General features: G+C 40.2%; 2 protein-coding genes across 11 annotated transcripts in view; one reads left to right on the top strand and one right to left on the bottom strand.

Moving 5' to 3' along the window:
• PIAS2 (protein inhibitor of activated STAT 2) overlaps positions 1-16,064 on the bottom strand; it is a 155,111-nt gene extending 139,047 nt beyond the window's left edge. Inside the window, exons 1-2 of the mRNA XM_038543334.1 lie at positions 15,917-16,064; positions 15,285-15,430 (exon numbers count right to left, since the gene is read on the bottom strand). The gene's annotated coding sequence lies outside the window, so the exon portion shown is untranslated. The remainder of the gene's footprint in view (positions 1-15,284; positions 15,431-15,916) is intronic.
• The window catches only part of KATNAL2 (katanin catalytic subunit A1 like 2), a 91,739-nt gene that overhangs the window by 2,727 nt on the left and 69,427 nt on the right, over positions 1-19,585 (top strand). For 4 of the 10 annotated variants that reach the window (XM_038543345.1, XM_038543347.1, XM_038543349.1 and 1 more), the window contains exon 1: positions 14,705-14,864. The exons of 1 other annotated variant lie outside the window; for it this stretch is intronic. In XM_038543345.1, the coding sequence (XP_038399273.1) occupies positions 14,814-14,864 (51 nt within the window). In that variant the 5' untranslated portion in view covers positions 14,705-14,813. Of the gene's footprint in view, positions 1-14,702; positions 14,865-19,585 lie in introns of those variants that run through there. 5 more of the 10 variants (XM_038543342.1, XM_038543348.1, XM_038543343.1 and 2 more) reach the window with 3 other exon arrangements.

Here is a 19,585-nt window from a genome sequence, read left to right as displayed (position 1 = left end):
TAATTTGGCATCTTTTCTAAACTATACTAATACTCATTCAGTATTTGTTTTAAGGAAAGCCTGAGTGGTAAAGACTAGATGGGTGGCCTGTCTCTTTACTGTCACAAACAGTTCAGCTCTGGTCTAAATTTGTATATCCTACTCACAAGAAAGATATCTCTGCACTTACTTGAATCTAACTTCCTTGTAATGTGACATGCAATGTTCCTGGAGCAGAACTGGGGAGGAGGAAGGTGTGAAAATCTCACCACCACGTTAGGCCACATACCAAAGTACCACTTCCAGTCACACACAGAACTATTCCCCTTGAGGAATTCCGTTAAATACAACTTTCTCCTCATTACATTTTCCTTTTTTTTTTTTTAAGATTTTATTTTTAAGTAATCTCTGCACCCAGTGTGGGGCTCGAGTTTACAACGCCAAGATCAAGAGTCACACATTCCACAGACAGACAGCCAGGCATCCCTCCTCATTACATTTTCAGTGATAAAATGTGTCAACACTTTTTATGGGTTGAGGTTCTAGACAATTACCCAACTGGTCCACCCCCTTAACCTAGCTCCAATTAAAAAACATCAGTATTGGGACGCCTGTGTCGCTCAGTGGTTGAGCGTGTCTGCCTTCAGCTCAGGGCATGATCCTGGAGTCCCAGGATGACTTCCGCATCAGGCTACTTGCACAGAGCCCGCTTCTCCCTCTGCCTGTGTCTTTGCCTCTCTCTCTCTCATGAATAAATAAATAAAATCTTTAAGAACAAATCAGTATTGTAATTAAAGTGTCCTAAGATTATACTACATGAAGTCAAAAGTCTCAGGAGTAGTTTTTCCACCTATTAGCTGTGTGACTTTAGCAAAGTCACAACCTCATTTTCTAATCTATAAAATGAACAATTATTCCTAAACTCAGAATGTTGAAGGATTAAATGAGATAAAGTATGTAACTTCACTTTATGAACTTAAAAATTGATAGATGAGGGATCCCTGGGTGGCACAGCGGTTTAGCGCCTGCCTTTGGCCCAGGGCGCGATCCTGGAGGCCCCGGGATCGAATCCCACATCGGGCTCCCGGTGCATGGAGCCTGCTTCTCCCTCTGCCTGTGTCTCTGCCTCTCTCTCTCTCTCTCTCTGTGTGACTATCGTAAATAAATAAAAAATTAAAAAAAATTGATAGATGATAAATTTTTTGTATCTAAAGAGCTGATAAACATATCCAAAAAAATATTAAGAGATGATCATATATCCATATGCTATATCCTAGTATCTTTAGAAAAGACTCAATGTAGTTAGACCATGCATGAAATTTTGAATTCAGTTCTAAGCACCTCTTATTAATCCTTTTTCTTCCCATCTCTGAACCCGTCAATCTTCCCTGATCTCAACATCTCTCTTCCACTAATTTCTTCTCTCCATATAATCATTTTCAAGCCTCCTATAATTCCAAGTCACATTTCTTCCTTTGCCAAGCATACATCTATTTTAATCATATTTCTTCACTCCTTTACAGTTTTCTGATAGTGTTTGACCTTAATCTTTACTGAAACTAATATCAAGGAAACCGAACAATGAATTTATCTTTTAATTTTATATACACAACTTTTTATTCTGAAATTTTTAAACACCAAGAAAAGTTGAAAGCATAATACGATGAACACCTGTATATTCCAACGAGATTCAACAATTATAGATATTTGAACAATAATTTTTATTAAGGTATAATTTATATACAATGAACTCATGTCTTAAACTCTTCAGTTAGTTTTGAAAAATGCGTATTAAGTTACAGAACACTACCATTACCCCAAAATGTTCCAAGTTCTTTCTTGCCCCATCCCAGTCAAGGTTCCCAAAAGAAGCAATCAATGATCTGATGTCTAATACTATATATAGAGAGAACTAAAAAATGAAAGAACATTCGCTACTTATTTTTAAGTGCTATAATATCTTTGACGCCAAAACCAAAAAAAAAAAAAAAAAGTTTTCCCATCTAACTTATAAATACATCTTACTCTAGTAATACAAGGATGGTTTCACACAGCATATATATTAAACAACTTGGTAATTTGATCCAACTCACCACCTGAAAACAACCTAAAAATCTGGGTTTAGGGATACCTGGGTGGCGCAGCAGTTTGGCGCCTGCCTTTGGCCCAGGGCACAATCCTGGAGTCCCGGGATCGAGTCCCACGTCGGTCTCCCGGCATGGGGCCTGCTTCTCCCTCCTCCTGTGTCTCTGCCTCTTTCTCTCTTTCTCTGTGTCTATCATGAATAAATAAATAAAATCTTTAAAAAAAAAATCTGGGTTTAGGGGCAGCCCGGGGGCTCAGCGGTTTAGTGCCACCTTCAGCCCAGGGCCCAATCCTGAAGACCTGGGATCGCGTCCTGCGTCGGGCTCCCTGAGTGAAGCCTGCTTCTCCCTCTGCCTGTGTCTCTGCCTCCCGCTCTCTCTGTGGGTCACTCATGAATAAATAAATTCTTTTTTAAAAAATCTGGGTTTAGAAAAACAGAACCAAATGCCTAATATAAGGAATTATCCAACTAAAATCTTAGGAAGAAGTAATCCAGACAGTTAAACCAAACATTTGTCCTGAAGGCATTTGACAATCCAAAGTAAAATCTATAATATGAGCTCTGACTTTTGCAGGATTGTTGAGCAAGAGAGAAATAAATCTAAATCTAGTGCCACAGAAGATGGAAAGTCTAATAAATACCCTTCATCTTTAATAAAAGATTCCAGAGGGTAAAGATGTAAATCAGCACTTCGAAAGGTTGCAATTAGGTTTAACAGTAATCAGAAAATCTCAAGCTTTGTATACTAAATAAACAGGTCCTGTAGAGGCACTCTGCAGACACTGGGCAGAAACAATTAAGTCCTCTCCAAATGATATCATGATCCCAAACCTCAAATCACCCTGCACAGATAATTTTCCAAATAAAAGGACCAGCACACAGTAAAAAATCAGAATAAGACTGAAATCAGGGATCCCTGGGTGGCGCAGCGGTTTGGCGCCTGCCTTTGGCCCAGGGCGCGATCCTGGAGACCCGGGATCGAATCCCACGTCGGGCTCCCGGTGCATGGAGCCTGCTTCTCCCTCTGCCTATGTCTCTGCCTCTCTCTCTCTCTCTCTCTCTCTCTGTGTGACTATCATAAATAAATAAAAATTAAAAAAAATTAAAAATAAAAACAAACTGTTGAAAATGGTTTAAAAAAAAAAAAAAGACTGAAATCAAAGCACACTTACACTAAAAAATAAAAAGTTTGATAAGAAGAATCTAACAGAAACTCTATTCCAGAATTGAGAGGTTTAAGATCTCAATGCAGGGATGCCTAGGTGGCTCAGTGGTTGAGAGTCTGCCTTTGGCTCAGGGCATGATCCTGGAGTCCCAGGATCAAGTCCCACATTGGGCTCCTTGCATGAAGCCTGTTTCTCCTATCTCTGCCTTTCTGTGTCTCTCATGAATAAATAAAATCTTTAAAGTAAAGAAAGAACTCAGTGCATAAGTTTAATAGTATACACACTTTAAGAGAAAATAACCAGAATGTATATCAAAAGGCTATTTATTTTTTTAAAGATTTATTTCTTTATAAGAGAGAGTGAGTTGGTGGGGAGCAGAGGGAGACAGTCCTCAAGCAGACCCCACACACATACACCAAGCATGGAGCCTGACATGGGGCTGCATCCCCACGACCCATGAAATCACAACCTGAGCTGAAACCAAGAGTCAGACACTCAACCAACTGAGCTACACAGGCACCCTAGAAGACTATTCAGAATGAAGCACAGAGAAAACAAAACAAAAAAATGGAAAATGCATAAGAAAATAATGGAGGCCTAGAAGATGATGTTGAAAAGGTCTAACAAATGTTTAATTGGAGTCCTCAAAGAACAAGAAAGCCAGAATGAGACAGAAGAATTATGTGAAGAGATAAAAATCTGAGATGTTCTAAACTGATGAAAAAAAACTCAGTGAAAGGGTAACAAAACCCTTTGCCATCCTGCCTGAGAACTTGACCTTCAGGTAATTTTCTAGCTTTGTTCACTGGGAGGGTAACAGAGGGTTACAATTTTTTAAAAAATGACCTGTGACTAGTAAATTGCCTCTGATTCAGGAGGAACTATAAATGAACTAACTATAAATACATGATGAGGAGGCCATACTTGGGTCTTTCCTGAGGGAGTTCAATTCACCAGTAAAATATAGCAGTTTTAAGTTTGTATGCAACTGATGGCATGACCTTCATGTGTTATACAGAACTACAATGAAAAATAGAATTAATCTGTAAGTATAGTGAAGCATTTTACTATATCTATCTTCATAATTGATAAAAAAGACAAAGAAAAAAATCATTAAAGTTATAGATTTTTGTTATGACATAATTAGCAAACTTGACCAAGTGAATTATAATGTGCAGAAAATGCATTATTTCAAGCACATATGGAATATTTACAAAAATTAAACATATTCTGACAATAGAGCAAGTCTCAACAATTTTTAAAATTGTGGTAAAATGCACATAAAATTTTCCATCTTAGCCCTTACACATCTTAGCCCTGTACACTTGTACAGCTCACTGCCATTAAGAATACTGATACTGGGTAGCCCTGATGGCGCAGCGGTTTAGCACTGCCTGCAGCCTGGGGTGTAATCCTGGAGACCCGGGATGGGGTCCCACGTTGGGCTTCCTGTATGGAGCCTGCTTCTCCCTCTGCCTGTGTCTCTGCCTCTCTCTCTCTGTGTGTCTCTATGAATAAATAAACAAAATTAAAAAAAAAAAAGAATACTGATACTATGGGCACCTGGGTGGTTAAGTGGTTGAGCATCTGCCTTTAGTTGAGGGAGTGATCCTGATTCGGGGATCGAGTCCCTGCAAGGAGCCTATTTAGGCCACATACCAAAGTAGTATCTCCAGCCACACACAGAACTATTCCCCCTGAGGAGCCTGTTTCTCCCTCTGCCTGTGTCTCTGCCTTTCTCTCTGCATCTCTCGTGAATAAATAAATAAAATCTTAAAAAAAAAAAAAAGATTAGTCATACTTGGGGTGTCTGGGTGGCTCAGTCAGTCAAGGCATCTAACTGGCTGAGGTCATGATCTCAGGGTCTTGGGATCTGGCTGAGCGGGAAATCATTTTGTCCCTTTCCCTCTCCCTCTACCCCTCCCTTTGTGTATGCCCTCTCTGTCTCCCTGTCTATCTCAAATAAATAAATGGAATCTTAAAAAAAAAAAAAAAAAGAGCATAGTCATATTGGGGGCACCTGGGTGGCTCAGTCAGTTAAGCGGCTGACTCTTGATCTCAGCTCAGGTCTTGACCCCAGGGTCATGAGTTCAAGGTCCACATTGGCCTCCACTGTGGGTATGGAGCCTACTTAAAACAAACAAAAAAAAGTTAGAGTAGTCACACTGTTGCACAACCATGTCACCATCCATCTCCAGAACTCTTTTTATCTTCCCAAACTGAAACTGTACTCATTTAAAAATAACTCCCTATTCTGCTCTGCCTCTAGCCCCTGGCAACCACCATCCCGCTTTTCCTATGACTACTCTCAGTATCTTACATAAGTGGAATTATACAGCATTTCTGTTTGTGACTGGCTTATTTCCCTTAAAATAGTGTCTTCAGAGTTATATCCCTGTTATAGCATACATCAGAATTTTCTTCCTTTTTAAGGCTGAATAATATTCCTCTGTATGTATATACAATATTTTGTTTATCTATTTATCTGTCAATAAACATTTAGGTTTATCTCAGTCAGTTTGGGCTACCGAAACAAAATATCACACACTGGGTAGCTTGAACAACTTTTTTTTTTTTTTTTTTTTTTTTATTTATTTATGATAGTCACACAGAGAGAGAGAGGGAGGCAGAGACACAGGCAGAGGGAGAAGCAGGCTCCATGCACCGGGAGCCTGATGTGGGATTCGATCCCGGGTCTCCAGGATCGCGCCCTGGGCCAAAGGCAGGCGCCAAACCGCTGCGCCACCCAGGGATCCCTTTTTTTTTTTTTTTAATCACAGTTCTGAAGGCTGGGAAGTCCAAGATCAAGGTGCCAGAAGATTTGGTATCTGATAAGGGCCCCCTTCCTGGTTTGCAGATAGCTCCCTTCTTGCTATATTCTTACATAATGGAAAGACAGAGCTCTGGTGTTGTCATCTTCTTATAAGGACATTAATTCCATCATAGGGCCTCCACCCTCCACCCTTATCTAAACCCGAATACCATTACATTGGGAATTAGACCTTTAGCAGGTGGATATCGGGGAGTTGAGGAGAGCACAGACATTCTGTCCATAGCAGGTTGCTTCTACCTTTTGACTATGGTGAATAATGCTGCTATGAACATGGGTATAGAGATACCTCTTTGAGACCCTACTTTCAATTTTTTTTTTTTTTTTTTTAGTATCTACTCAGAAGTGGAATTGCTGGAGCACATGGTAATTCTGCTTTTTTGTTTTAAGGAACTGCCATACCATTTTCAAAAGTGGCTGCACCATTTTACATTCCTACCAGCAATGCACAAGGGTTCCAAATTCTCCACATCCACATTAATACTTGTTATTTTCTGTTTTTCAAAAGTTGCCATCTTAATAGGAGAAAGCTGGTGTTTCATCATTTTGATTTGCATTTCCCTAATGATTATTAATGTTGAAAATCTTTTCATATGTTTATTGGCCACATGTCTATCTTCTTTGAAGAAATGTCTACTGAAATCCTTTACCAATTTTTAAAATCAGATTGTTTTCTTGTTGTTGTTGAGTTTCACTAAATTTAAAAGGATTGAAATCATACAGATTATGATCTGTGCACAATTAAGGTAGAAATCAGTAAGAGATAACTAGAAAATCACCATATTTTTGGAAATTAGGAAGTAGCTTTCTAAATAACCTATGAGCCAACGAACAAAAATCACTATGAAAATGCAAAAACTATTTACCTGAATGAAAATACAACATACCAAAATCAGTGAGTTGTACTGAAAACCATAGTTATAGGGAAATTTATAACCTTAAACTTGCATGTTGGAAAAGAGCTGGCAATCAGCGCTTCCTTTCTTTTTTCTCTTTCTTTCTTCCTTTTTCTCTTTCTTTCTTTCTTTCTTTCTTTCTTTCTTTCTTTCGCCAAAGCACAGTTAGGTGTTCTAAGTCCCTTCTAGTTTATCAACATGCCACAGAAATTTTACCATTTTCTTTGTGACCTGAAAAAGGCTAGGAAGCACTCACCTAGAGAAACTCTTACACCGCATATACATAGTAGGAGGTATATAAAAGGATATTTATTACATCACTGTTTGTAATAGTGAAGCACTGAAAAAAAACTTACCTTGTCCATCAAGAAGAGAGTGTGCTATGTTCCTGAAAAAAGAATGCTATGTGTATAAAATAAGAAAAAAAATTAATAAGCCAGAGTTACACACAACAAATAGGCAAATTCCAAAAACCATGTGAAATGAAAAAATCAAGTTGGAAAAAAGTTAAATACCCTTTCTACAAATTTTTCTGAAATATGAAACAATGGTATAGATTTACAGATATGTACATATGTGATAGAACTTCAAAAACATGCATGTGAATGATGAATACCAAAACCAGGACAGTGGGTACCTCTGAGAAGGGAATGGGATTGTAGGGTATTCTGCAAGATTCCATGATAGTTTTTTTCTTTAAAAAAAAAAAACAAAAACTCAAAAACAAAAAAAAACACTTGAAGCAAAGATGGCACAGTGTTAATATATGACAGATTTGGAGGCACCCGGGTGGCTCAGCGGTTGAGCATCTGCCTTTGGCTTAGCTCATGATCTGGGATCCTGGGATCGACTCCCACATCAGGCTCCACACAGGGAGCCTGCTTCTCCTTCTGCCTATGTCTCTGCCTCTCTCTCTCTCTCTGTGTCTCTCATGAATAAATAAATAAAATCTTGAAAAAAAAAGATGTGACAGATTTGGAAAGTGGATGTATCAATCTACTTTCCTCTATATTTGTGTGCTTGAAACATTTCAGAATAAAATATGAAATACATCCTAGATCTGATACTTCTTTACAACTTCCCTGCTCCTGCTACCATAAGCCTGAGTGACTGTAGGAGACTCCTGTCTTGTTTAGTTGCTTTCTATCTTGTCCTGCTATGATTATGTGCCACACAACAGCCAGCATGATATTTTATAGATATAAATCTGAGTTCACTGTCCCCTGATGCAAAACCTTTGAGTGGGTTTACAGCACTCTAAAAATAAAAATTACACTCCTTACCACAGTCCACAGGCCCTTGTGTTATCTCCAACACTTGGCTCTTAGTCTTTTTCCACTATCATTATTTGTGCCCCCAAACTTTTACCTTTCTTTTGGAACCTTTCACTAATCAAATGATATTAATTAATCGTTTATGGGTACAATTATTCCTAGAGTCCTCAGCTTCCACTAGAATATAAATTCCATGAAAGTGGGGACTTGGTGCTCTTTTGTAACCCCATTGCTAAGAATATCATTAAGTGTGATGCATTTTTTTTTGGATGAATGAATAAATGATTTCTTTTTCATTCAAAAAGGAGGGGATTACACTTTAATGGTTATAAAAAAAAAAAGGTACAATCAAACAGATGGAGGCTGAAAATTACAGGGTACTCTGTCAATGATAACAAAAGCTAAGACTCATTAAGCATTCATTATGCACCAGGCATTTCCAAGCACTGGGACCGCATCCTTCTTGGGGTGCATGTCAGTCTTGTTCCCCTTTTCATAGGCCCTAAAAAATCTATTTGTGACATGGAAGCCTCCTCCCCAGTCCCAGCTAATTGGATCTGGATCGAACATGGGGTGAGAAAAGCCCATCTGTTAGCCAGGAGGAAGCAATCAGATGCTTTTTCTTGAAAATTGTGCTGAGAGTCGTGCGGGCTCAAAGAGTTTGAAGATGAGTCATGTTAATGGCAGGACATTTTTGAATGAAGGGGACAGCTGTTGAGGTCGCTGAAGCTGCACTGGTATCTGCCCTTTCTGGACCTTGTTGTTCAATGTTTCCTGGGCTTAAAGACACAGTCACCCCTCTGTCCTCCCAGTGACATCCAGTCCCTTCGTTTTTTAAAATGAATGCTGCTAAGTCTCTTTGTTTTGTTGATGATTCATTCTAAAGGCAGTAAACCATCTCTTAATCAAGGACACTTGATTAGGATAGTCTTCCCCATGCGTGGTCTCATTAAATTCTTGTAACATTATGAGAGGGTATTACTCTTCCCATTTTACGGACAAGGAGACAAGGCTTGAACAGGTCCAAAGCCGTCCCTAAAATCACAGAGCAGTGAAAATTGCAATCCTGGTGTGACTCTGGAGAGGAGCCAGAGCCGCTCCATGTTTCTGCAGGAAAGGCAGCACTGTGCTGAGATGAGGTTAGGAAACGACAGCCAACATTTTAATACCCTGTAGGGTGCTGTACAAAATGACACTGATAAAAATGATGGGGCAAACCCCAGATTTCTTTTTTAAGATTTTATTTTTTGATGAGAAACACAGAGAGAGGCAGAGACAGAGAGGCAGAGGGAGAAGCAGGCTCCTCGTGGGGAGCCTGATGTGGGACTCGATCCCAGGACCCTGGGATCATACCCTAAGGGCAGATGCTCAACTACTGAGGCACCTAGGGGCCCCAAAGCCCAGATTTCATTCTGCTCTTGGAGAAGATCCAGAAAAAGTGTTATTCTCACTTTTCCACAATCGTTGGCAGAGAGAGATTTATATCAATGCAGAATGGCTATATGATTAAAACGTTTTCTCTTTCTGTTGACAGAGTTGACAGTTTTTAAAGAATGGCAGGATTCTTTCTTTAGCAACATAAAAAACAGACTTTTAACAATATGTGTTCGGAGATGACTTAGAGTTGACTATCACAGGGTTTGCAATGAGGCAGGGATATTTCTTGTCATTCCTGATAACTCCCCCTCATTCTCTCATGCCTTGAGGAGCCCTACTAAAGGGGGTGTGACACAGTGAGGTTGTGAATACAGAAATCCAAGGTGTTTACTCAGGGAAGGGCTAGGGGAGAGAAAGGCACCGGGATTGATGGATTAAAGTCTGATTTGAAGAGAAAAATCAATCAATCAAAGCTTATGATTTAAAAACTGTCAGAATTCACTTTGTAGAACATCCTCGCTGTGAGAGAAAAAGAAAGTGGAATAATTTGTTTTCTCCAACTGAAGTTAAACTGTATTTTCAATGCTTCAGAAAAGAATATGCCCTGAAAAAAAAGTGATAAGCTGGAGCTCTATCTTATATACATCAAATGACCCAACTTGGAAGCATCATTAATGTGTGCTTCAGACACAATATTGTTACTTTGGTAGTTATTTAAACTGTTTAAATCTCAAGCATAAAAATTTTTAATATGTTTTATAAAAGAAGGGGAAAAAATATTTTTCTTAGAAAAAGGAGAGGGTGCTTGGGTGGCTCAGTCAGTTAGGCATCTGCTTTGCTTCTCCCTCTTGCTCTGCCCCTCCCCCTGCTTGTTCCCTCTCTCTCATGGTCTTTCTTTCAAATAAGTCAATAAAAATTTTTTTTAAAAAAAGGAAAATTTGCATTCATTTCTATTTTTCCTGATTAAGCAAACTCTATGTTCAACGTGGGGCTTGAACTCACCACCCTGAGATTGACAGTCGCTCTGCCAACTGAGCCACCCAGCCACCCCTGAGTTTCTTAAAGGGAAAACTTATGCATGTGCCTTTGCTTTTTCTTTTTAAAGCAGTGTATTTAATTAAAACTAACATTAAGGGGTGCCTGGGTGGCTTAGTCGGTTAAGTGTCTGACTTTTGGTTTCCGCTCAGGTCATGATCTTAGGGCCATAGGATTGAGCCCCACATCAGGCTCTGCTCAGTGCAGAGTCTACTTGGGATTCTCTCTCTGCCTCTGTCCCTCCTGCTCGTGCTTGCTCTCTCTCTCTCAAATAAATAAATAAATAAATAAATAAATAAATAAATAAAATAAAAATCTTTTTAAAAACCTAATTTTAAAACATGGTGAGATAAGACTGGGGAGAGATATACATGTCCAGATCCAAGTTTGGATGATCTGGGACACCACACAGGATTTTGGAGGTAGTCGTGTGGTAAGATCTCTGTTCTAGAAAACTAACTCTAGGAGTAACTCTGTGGCCAGATGATCTCCAAAGACCTTACCTGAGACTATGCCCTCTCATTATAGTACCTGTTTCATTATTCTTCATCTGGACTGCTTCCAAAGCTTCCTTCCTGACCTCCCAACTCCTGGCAGTCACCTTTTCAAAGTCGCCTTAATTTCTGAAGAATATTTTCACTGGATAGAGAATTCTAAGTTAACAGCATATGTTTTTCTTTCAGGACATACGAGATTTTTTTTAAAAGATTTTATTCATTTATTCATGAGAGACAGAGACAGAGAGAGGCAGAGACACAGGCAGAGGGAGAAGCAGGCTCCATGCAGGGAGCCTGATGTGGGACCCGATCCTGAATCTCCAGGATCACGCCCTGGGCTAACGGCAGCGCTAAACCACTGAGCCACCTGGGCTGCCCTCTATTTCTATAATCAACTGGATTCTCAGATTGTTTCAATGTCTTGGCTATTATCAATAATGCTGCAAAGAATTTAAGGATACAGATACCTGTTCAAGATGGTGATTTCATTTCCTTTGGATATATACCCAGAAGTGCAACTGATAGATTAAATGGTAATTCTATTTTTAATTTTTTGGAGGCGTCTCCATACCATTTTCCATAGTGGCTGTACCAATTTATATTGCTACCAACAGTACATAAGAGTTCCTCTTCTTCATATCTTTGCCTGCCTTTTTAAAAATTTGTCTTCATAATAATAGTCATTCTAACAGGTGCTTTTGACTTGAATTTTCCTGATGATTAGAGGTGTTGAGCACCTTTTTGTGTATTTGTTATTCACTATATGTCTTCCATTTTTTTATTGGATTGTTTGGGAGTTATTTTGCTATGGAGTTTGTAAGTTTCTTATATATTTTGGATATTAACCTCTCAGAAAGGTTGCTTGCAAATATTTTTCTTCCATTCCATAGGTTATCTTTCCGTTTTGTTGACAATTTCTTTTGTTGTGAAGAATCTTTCCAGATTGATGTAGTCTAACCTGTTGATTTTTGTTTTTGTTGCTTGTGCTTTGGTGTCATATCCAAAGAAATCATTGCCAAGGCCTATGTTAAGGAGCTTTTCCCTATGTTTCCTTCTAGGAGTTTTATAGTTTCAGGTCTTATATTTAGGTTTTAATCCATTTCAAGTTAATTTTTGTGAATAGTGTAAGATGGGGGTGCACAACTTCATTCTTGTGCATGTGAATATCTAGTTTTCCCAACACCATTTACTGAAGAGACTGTCTTTCCCCCATTGAGTATTCTTGGCTCACTTGTCAAATATTAGTCAATCAAAACAAATTTCTTAATGTGAGTCTTGGTTAGAAAAGTTTGAAAGCCAGTGGTCATGTGAATGAGATTCTTTAGAAAAAATTACATTAAATTTGGAAATAACACAAAACAGTATAGCATGACCTCCCAACATCACACTAGAACAATGCTTAGGAGGTCCAATCTCTATCCAATAGGACTTTCTGTGATGATAGAAATGTTCTATACGTGTGTTATTCAATTTTTCAGCCACTAGCCACATGTGACAGCTAAATACTAGAGACATGGCTAGTGCGACTGAGGGATTAAAAATTTAACTTTATTTAATTTTAATTAAAACTTGAATGTAAATGGACAAACTAGAGGAATGTATCTATGCCCCTGAGAAAAAATTCCAAAGGCTATGGTTGTATTGCTATGTAGAACATTAACCAGTTTTGTATCTAACCCAGCAGTGTCACTCTGTTTTCTTTAAATGCCTGTGAATACCTAGTACCTCAAAATGCTCTTTAAACCACTTTTACCATTTAACTGCCTCCCTCCCTCAAGGACTTAAGGGAAATCTTTGACATATGTTCATTTATACAAAGAAATGCTATGTTTTTAATTTTTTGAAAATCCTGTCAACAAAACAGTGTACTAAGTGCAGTGGGAAATGTATGTAAAAATCAGGAATCATTTTCTCTCTGTTTAAACTCTGGGTGGGGTAAGTGTAGTGATAGGAAAGGCTCCATTGAACTGTCCTAGAAAGTGATTTCCTGGGTGAGTCTTAGAGGCAATACAGGCTTTTATTACGCAAATGAGGTCAGAGTGATTCTCTAAGGAAAATAAACTGCTCAGGAGCAGTTGAGATTCTGTATGCTGGGGATGGGGAAGTGGGGGGTTGCCTGGGTTGGAGTGGGAATGACGGGTGAAACTAGACAGGGAGGGTGGCCTCATGGTATAGTGGAAAAGCACACTGGCTTCAGTAAGGAGACCTAGTTTTGCTTCCTAACTTTATCTTGTTGGATAACTTAGAATTGGCTATTTGGCTCATTGGGCCCATTTTCACAACCATAAATTGGGAGTGTTAGTAACTTTTCCATGGGGTGTTAGGATTAAATTAGCTAACCACATAAATCACATAGTGCGTTGTCTGGTGCTACAGATGTTTTTTTTTTTTTTTTTTAATTTTTATTTATTTATGATAGTCACAGGGAGAGAGAGAGAGAGAGAGGCAGAGACACAGGCAGAGGGAGAAGCAGGCTCCATGCACCAGGACCCCGATGTGGGATTCGATCCCGGGTCTCCAGGATCGCGCCCTAGGCCAAAGGCAGGCGCTAAACCGCTGCGCCACCCAGGGATCCCTGCTACAGATGTTTTAATAAATTATAGTTACTATTTCTAATGAGAGAGAGGTCAACAATTTCAAATGGCGCTACATTTAATTAAGATAAAGGAGTAAAATAACGTATAATTGGCTCTCCTAATTAGGAAGTTATTGAAGACTCTGTAAGAACAGCTTCAAAGGAGGAGGGGCGGAATGTATTGAGAAACCGGTGGGAGGTGAGGGAGTGAAGAAGAGGACAGCCAGTCCTTTCAAAAATCTTGAAGTGAATGGGAGAGAGGTGATTCAACTCAGCAATTTCAAGACGAGAGGTTTCGTGTTCTTGTTTTTAGATTGAGCAAACTGGAATATTTTTGTATCCTAAGGTAGAGAATGGAAGAAGCAGCCTGAAGATAACGAGGAGGGGATGGTTCAGAGTAGGATTAACAGCAGAAACACAAAGACTGTGAAGACACAAAGTAGTTAACACAGAACACGGAGCAGAGGAAAGTGTAAAGTCCATGCCTGTCCGCTTCTAAGGAGCATAGGTCTGAGGTGGAGGGAGTCGAGGAGAAGGGATAGGCTGATGCACACTCTGCACCCCAGAAAGCCTCCGACACCCAAAGTCCACAGCAGATTTTTCCCGTCTAAAAGGACCACTTGCCGACATTTCGAAGTTCTTTCTGCACCTTTGCCTTAATTCAGAGGGAGAAGGGGGCCTAGAAAAGACGGGATGTCAAAGTGTACTCTTGGGCACACAAGCGTTGGGTCACAAAGGCCCGAACAACTGCCGAAACCAAGGGCAGATACTGTGGTACAGAAACTGGGTAACTCGCCTTTTCGAGACAGAACTCAGCGCACCTAGCCAGTTTCAAAGCCCGCCCCAAGCCTTGTCAATCACCCATCCTCCCTCTCTTGATTGGTCAACGCTCCGGACCGACCGTGCTTATTTTAATATTGATTGGCATGAGAAAGAATCCATTTGTGCCCCGCGATTGGCCGAGCTGTTTCGGCTCCAGCCAATCGTGAAAGGGGGCGGGCTGGTTAAGCGTCAGGTTTCCCCAAGCCGCTTCCTCCGGGAGTAGCGGTCCAGCGAGCGACGGGCCCTTTCACCGCAACGGCCCTAACACGGAGGCTGATGGAGCTTTCTTACCAGACCCTCAAGGTCACGCACCAGGCACGGGAAGCGGTAAGGAAAGCAAAATACAAAAAAAGAACTGTACCAGCAGCGCCTCCCTCCTGTGGCGGCGGCCCGGTTTGCTTGTCTCCGGTTGCTATGGCGACAGAGGGATTCCTGCCCCGCCCTCTCCCAGCCGAGTGGCGCAGGCGCAGGGAGGGATCTTATTCCGTAATCCCCACTGGTCCAGTCCGCTGGCTGGGCTCGAGCCTGTGATGGGGATAGGATGGGTCTGGGACCCAGGCGGGGTTGGGGGTGCCTACAGGTTTGAGGAAAGGGACTGCAGTTTGTGATTTAGGGAACGGTGTGGTATTTGTTAGACCCGCTGTCTTGATGGGTGAGCAGGTGTGGTCAAAATGAAGCTTGTTGCAAGGCAGGGCAGCTCTGACCTGGGGGTTGGGACCCTGATTCTCCACTTACCAGGCTACTTACCAAGAACTTAGGTATTTAATTCCCCTCTTGGGCCTCCAGTTCTTGGGCTGTAATCCTCTTCTCACGGAGATTACTTGAACTTTACAGCACATACAGGGGTTTCTGTTGTATCATCTGCTAACTGGCCAGCTGTACTTTCCACAATACTGCACATGAATTGAGGACATACTCAGTGCCAGGCATTGGGGAAATAAAAACAATGCTTTGAGAGGAGGGGGGATAAATACAAGTAAAGTTAAAAAAAATACTGATATCTGGGCCCCCATCTCTGGAGATTCTGATTTACTGATTTTGGGTGGATTCTGTGCATCGACTTCTTTTTTTTTTTTTTAAGCCCAGCAGTGTGATTACAGTGTATAGCCAAGGTTATGAACCGCTGCCCTAGTGTCTCCCACTCAGAGATAACTAATAATACAGAAGAAGATAGAACCCTCTAGTTGGCCTTACATTCCCCTCTACCTACCAACCACTTTCTATTTCTCTCCAGCTTCTGGAAAGGGTTGGTGTTGCTACTGTCTTATGTCTGGATTGTCCTCAAGCTCATTTCAATCTAACCCAAATTACGTGCATCAGAGCCTTTTGCGTTGGCTTTTAATAAAGCAGATTCCTGGACCTCACCATGACTTACTTACTGAATCAGAAACAATCTGGGATGGAGTCTTGAAAAGTCCATTATAAACACACACACAGGTTTGAAAACCACTGCCCTAAATGGTCCCATACATTTTCATGATATCCAGTGCCATCTATATGCCAACAACCCCTACCCCCTAAACTGATTCTAGAATGGATTTCTTTGCTGGGTCCCAAGACCACATGGTATTCTAGAAGATGGAATACAGAGAGGACAATGAATCAACTGATTACCTGACAAATCTAGTGGGGTATCTCAAGTATCTGCATCTTAATTTGTTCAACAGCTTACTTTTTGCTTCCCTTCTAAAACCTGTACCTGTACCTTTCCCAGTCTTCCTCCACCTAGGAATGTGAAACCACCATCTGCCAGTTGCTCAAATGAGAGTTCTGGGAGTCATCCTTAGATCCTTCCTCCTAGTCCCTTCCTTCTGTCCTCTACATAAGGAAGACATCAGCATTCTTACTGATTCTATTTCTATAATAGGTAATCATCCCTATCTCCACAGCCAAGATTCTGATCCAAGCCTCCATAATCTCTTACCTATACCACTGCAATAGCCTCCTAACTATTCTTCCTGTTGGATTTTACCTCCCTCTAGTCCATTCTTCATCCAATGATCTTAAAATTGTGTCACTCCCTGATTGGCATCCTTTTATGGGCTTTTCATTACACTTAGGATAAAACCTCCAAACCATGTAACCTACAGAGCACTGCAATGATGTGGCCCAGCTTCCATGTCTGGTCTCTTCCTTTCCACTTTCTGCTTTGCCTCCTACTGATCCAGGCACATTCTCTTTAATCTTACATGTTTCTGAACTCCACATACTCTGTACCATATAAGTTAGTATTTAATTGTGATTTATTTTTATTTTTTAAGATTTATTCAACAATTTTAGGAGAAGGGCAGAGGGAAGAGAGAGAGAGTATCCTGAAGCATACTCACTACTACAAAGCTATACTCATCAAAACAGTATGGAACTGGCATAAAAACAGACACATAGATCAATGGAATAGAATAAAAAACTCAGATATGGACCCACAACTATATGCTCAACTAATCTTTGAGAAAGCAGGAAAAAATATATAATGGATAAAAGAGCTTTTCTTTAACAGATGGTTTTGGGAAAGCTGGACAGCCCCGTGCAGAAGAATAAAATGAAACTGGACCACTTTCTTATACCACACTCAAAAATAAATTCCAAATGGATGAAAGACCAAATATGAGACAGAAAACCATCACAATCCTAGAGGAGAACACAGGCAGCAACCTTTTTTGACCTTGGCTATACCAACTTCTTAATAGACACGTCTCTGGAGACAAGGGAAACAAAAGTAAAAATGAACTACTAGGGCTTCATCAAGAGAAACAGCTTCTGTACAGCTAACAAAACAATAAAAAAACTAACGAGCAAAATGTTTATCAATCTTAGTAATTCTTTCAAAGAACCAGCTCCTAGTTTTGCTGATCTGTTCTATTGTTTTTTTTTTTTATTTCTGTATCATCAATTTGTGCTCTAATCTTTATGATTTCTCTTACTCCTCCTGGATTTAGGCTTTATTTGCTGTTCTTTTTCCAGCTCCTTTAGGTGTATGGGTAGATTGTGCATTTGAGACTTTTTGTTTCACAACCAACACCGAAGAAATAAATTTTTAAAATTTATTTATTTTTGAAAGATTTTATTTATTTATTCATGGGAGACACAGAGAATGAGGCAGAGACACTGGCAGAGGGAGAAGCAGGCTCCCTGCAGGGAGCCCAATGCGGGACTCGGTCTCAGACCAGGATCACGTCCTGAGCTGAAGGCAGACGCTCAACCGCTGAGCCACCCAGGTGTCCCAAGAAATACATTTATATGAGAATATTATGAGGGGATCCCTGGGTGGCGCAGCGGTTTGGCGCCTGCCTTTGGCCCAGGGCGCGATCCTGGAGACCCGGGATCGAATCCCACATCGGGCTCCCGGTGCATGGAGCCTGCTTCTCCCTCTGCCTATGTCTCTGCCTCTCTCTCTCTCTCTGTGACTATCATAAATAAATAAAAAAAAAAAAAAGCAAGACCCATCTATTTGCTGTCTAAAAGAGACTCATTAAAAAAAAAAAGAATATTATGAGCAATGATATGCCAAAAAATTAGGCAATCTGGAAGAAATGGATGCATTCCTAGAAACATAAACTACCAAAACTGAAACAGGAAGAAATAGAAAATCTGAACAGACCCATAACCAGCAAAGATATTGAAGCAGTAATAAAAAATCTCCCAACAAATTAGAGTCCAGGATGAGATGGCTTCCCAGCGGAATTCTACCAAACATTTAAAGTAGAATTAATACCTATTCTTCTGAAGCTGTTTCAAAAAATAGAAATGGAAGGAAAATGTGCAAACTCATTCTGTGATGCCAGCATTACCTTGATCCCAAAACCAATAAAAAAAATCCCACTAAAAAGGAAAATTATAGATCAATATCCCTCATGAATACAGACGCAAAAATTCTCACCAAGATACTAGTTAATAGGATCCAACAGTGCATTAAAAGGATTATTCACCATGACCAAGTGGGATTTATTCCATGGCTACAAAGGTGGTTCAATACCCACAAATCAATCAGTGTGATACAGCACCATAAAAGAAAGGACAAGAACCGCATGATTCTCTCAATAGATGCAGAGAAAGCATTTGACAATATACAGCATCCTTTCTTGATAAAAACACCATATGTTAATGAAATTGAATTTAAATAAAACCATTTCATGCTCAGGGACTGGAGCCAGAAAAGACTCTGAATAGCTAAAGAAATGTTGAAAAAGGGATCCCTGGGTGGCGCAGCGGTTTGGCGCCTGCCTTTGGCCCAGGGCGCGATCCTGGAGACTCGGGATCAAATCCCACGTCGGGCTCCCAGTGCATGGAGCCTGCTTCTCCCTCTGCCTGTGTCTCTGCCTCTCTCTCTCTCTCTGTGTGTGACTATCATGAATAAATAAATTTAAAAAGAAAAAAATTAAAAAAAAAAGAAATGTTGAAAAAGAAAATCAAAGCTGGTGGCATCACAATTCCAGACTTCAAGCTGTATTACAGAGATGTAATCATCAAAACAATATGGTACTGGGGCACCTGGGTGGCTCAGTGGTTGAGTGTCTGCCTTTGGCTCAGGTCGTGATCCTGGGGTCTTGGGATCAAGTCCCACATCGGGCTCCCAGCTGGGAGCCTGCTCCCTCCTCTGCATATGTCTCTCTTTCTGTGTCTCTCATGAATAAAAAATAACAAAAACAAAAACAAAAAACAAAAAACAAAACAAAAAAACCAAGTTCTTTAAAAACAAACAAAAAAACCCCAGTATGGTACTGACCCAAAAACAGACACATAGATCAATGGAACAGAATAGAAAACCCAGAAATGGACCCTCAATTAATCTTCGATAAGGCAGGAAAGAATATCCAATGGAAAAAAGAGTCTCTTCAACAAATGGTGTTGGGAAAATTGGGTAGCCCCATACAGAAGAATGAAACTGGACCATTTCCTCACACCATACACAAAAATAGACTCAAAATGGATGAAAGACTAAATATGAGACAGTAATCCATCAAAGGCAAGGGAAACAAAAGCAAAAATGAACTATTGGGACTTCAAGATAAAAAAACTTTTGCACAGCAAAACAGTTGACAAAATTAAAA

The sequence above is a fragment of the Canis lupus genome, chromosome 7 (genome assembly GCF_011100685.1).
Source record: "Canis lupus familiaris isolate Mischka breed German Shepherd chromosome 7, alternate assembly UU_Cfam_GSD_1.0, whole genome shotgun sequence".
NCBI lineage: Eukaryota > Metazoa > Chordata > Mammalia > Carnivora > Canidae > Canis > Canis lupus.
The sequence above is the reverse complement of the archived record's forward strand: the minus strand, read 5'-3'. Positions and strand labels throughout refer to the sequence as shown.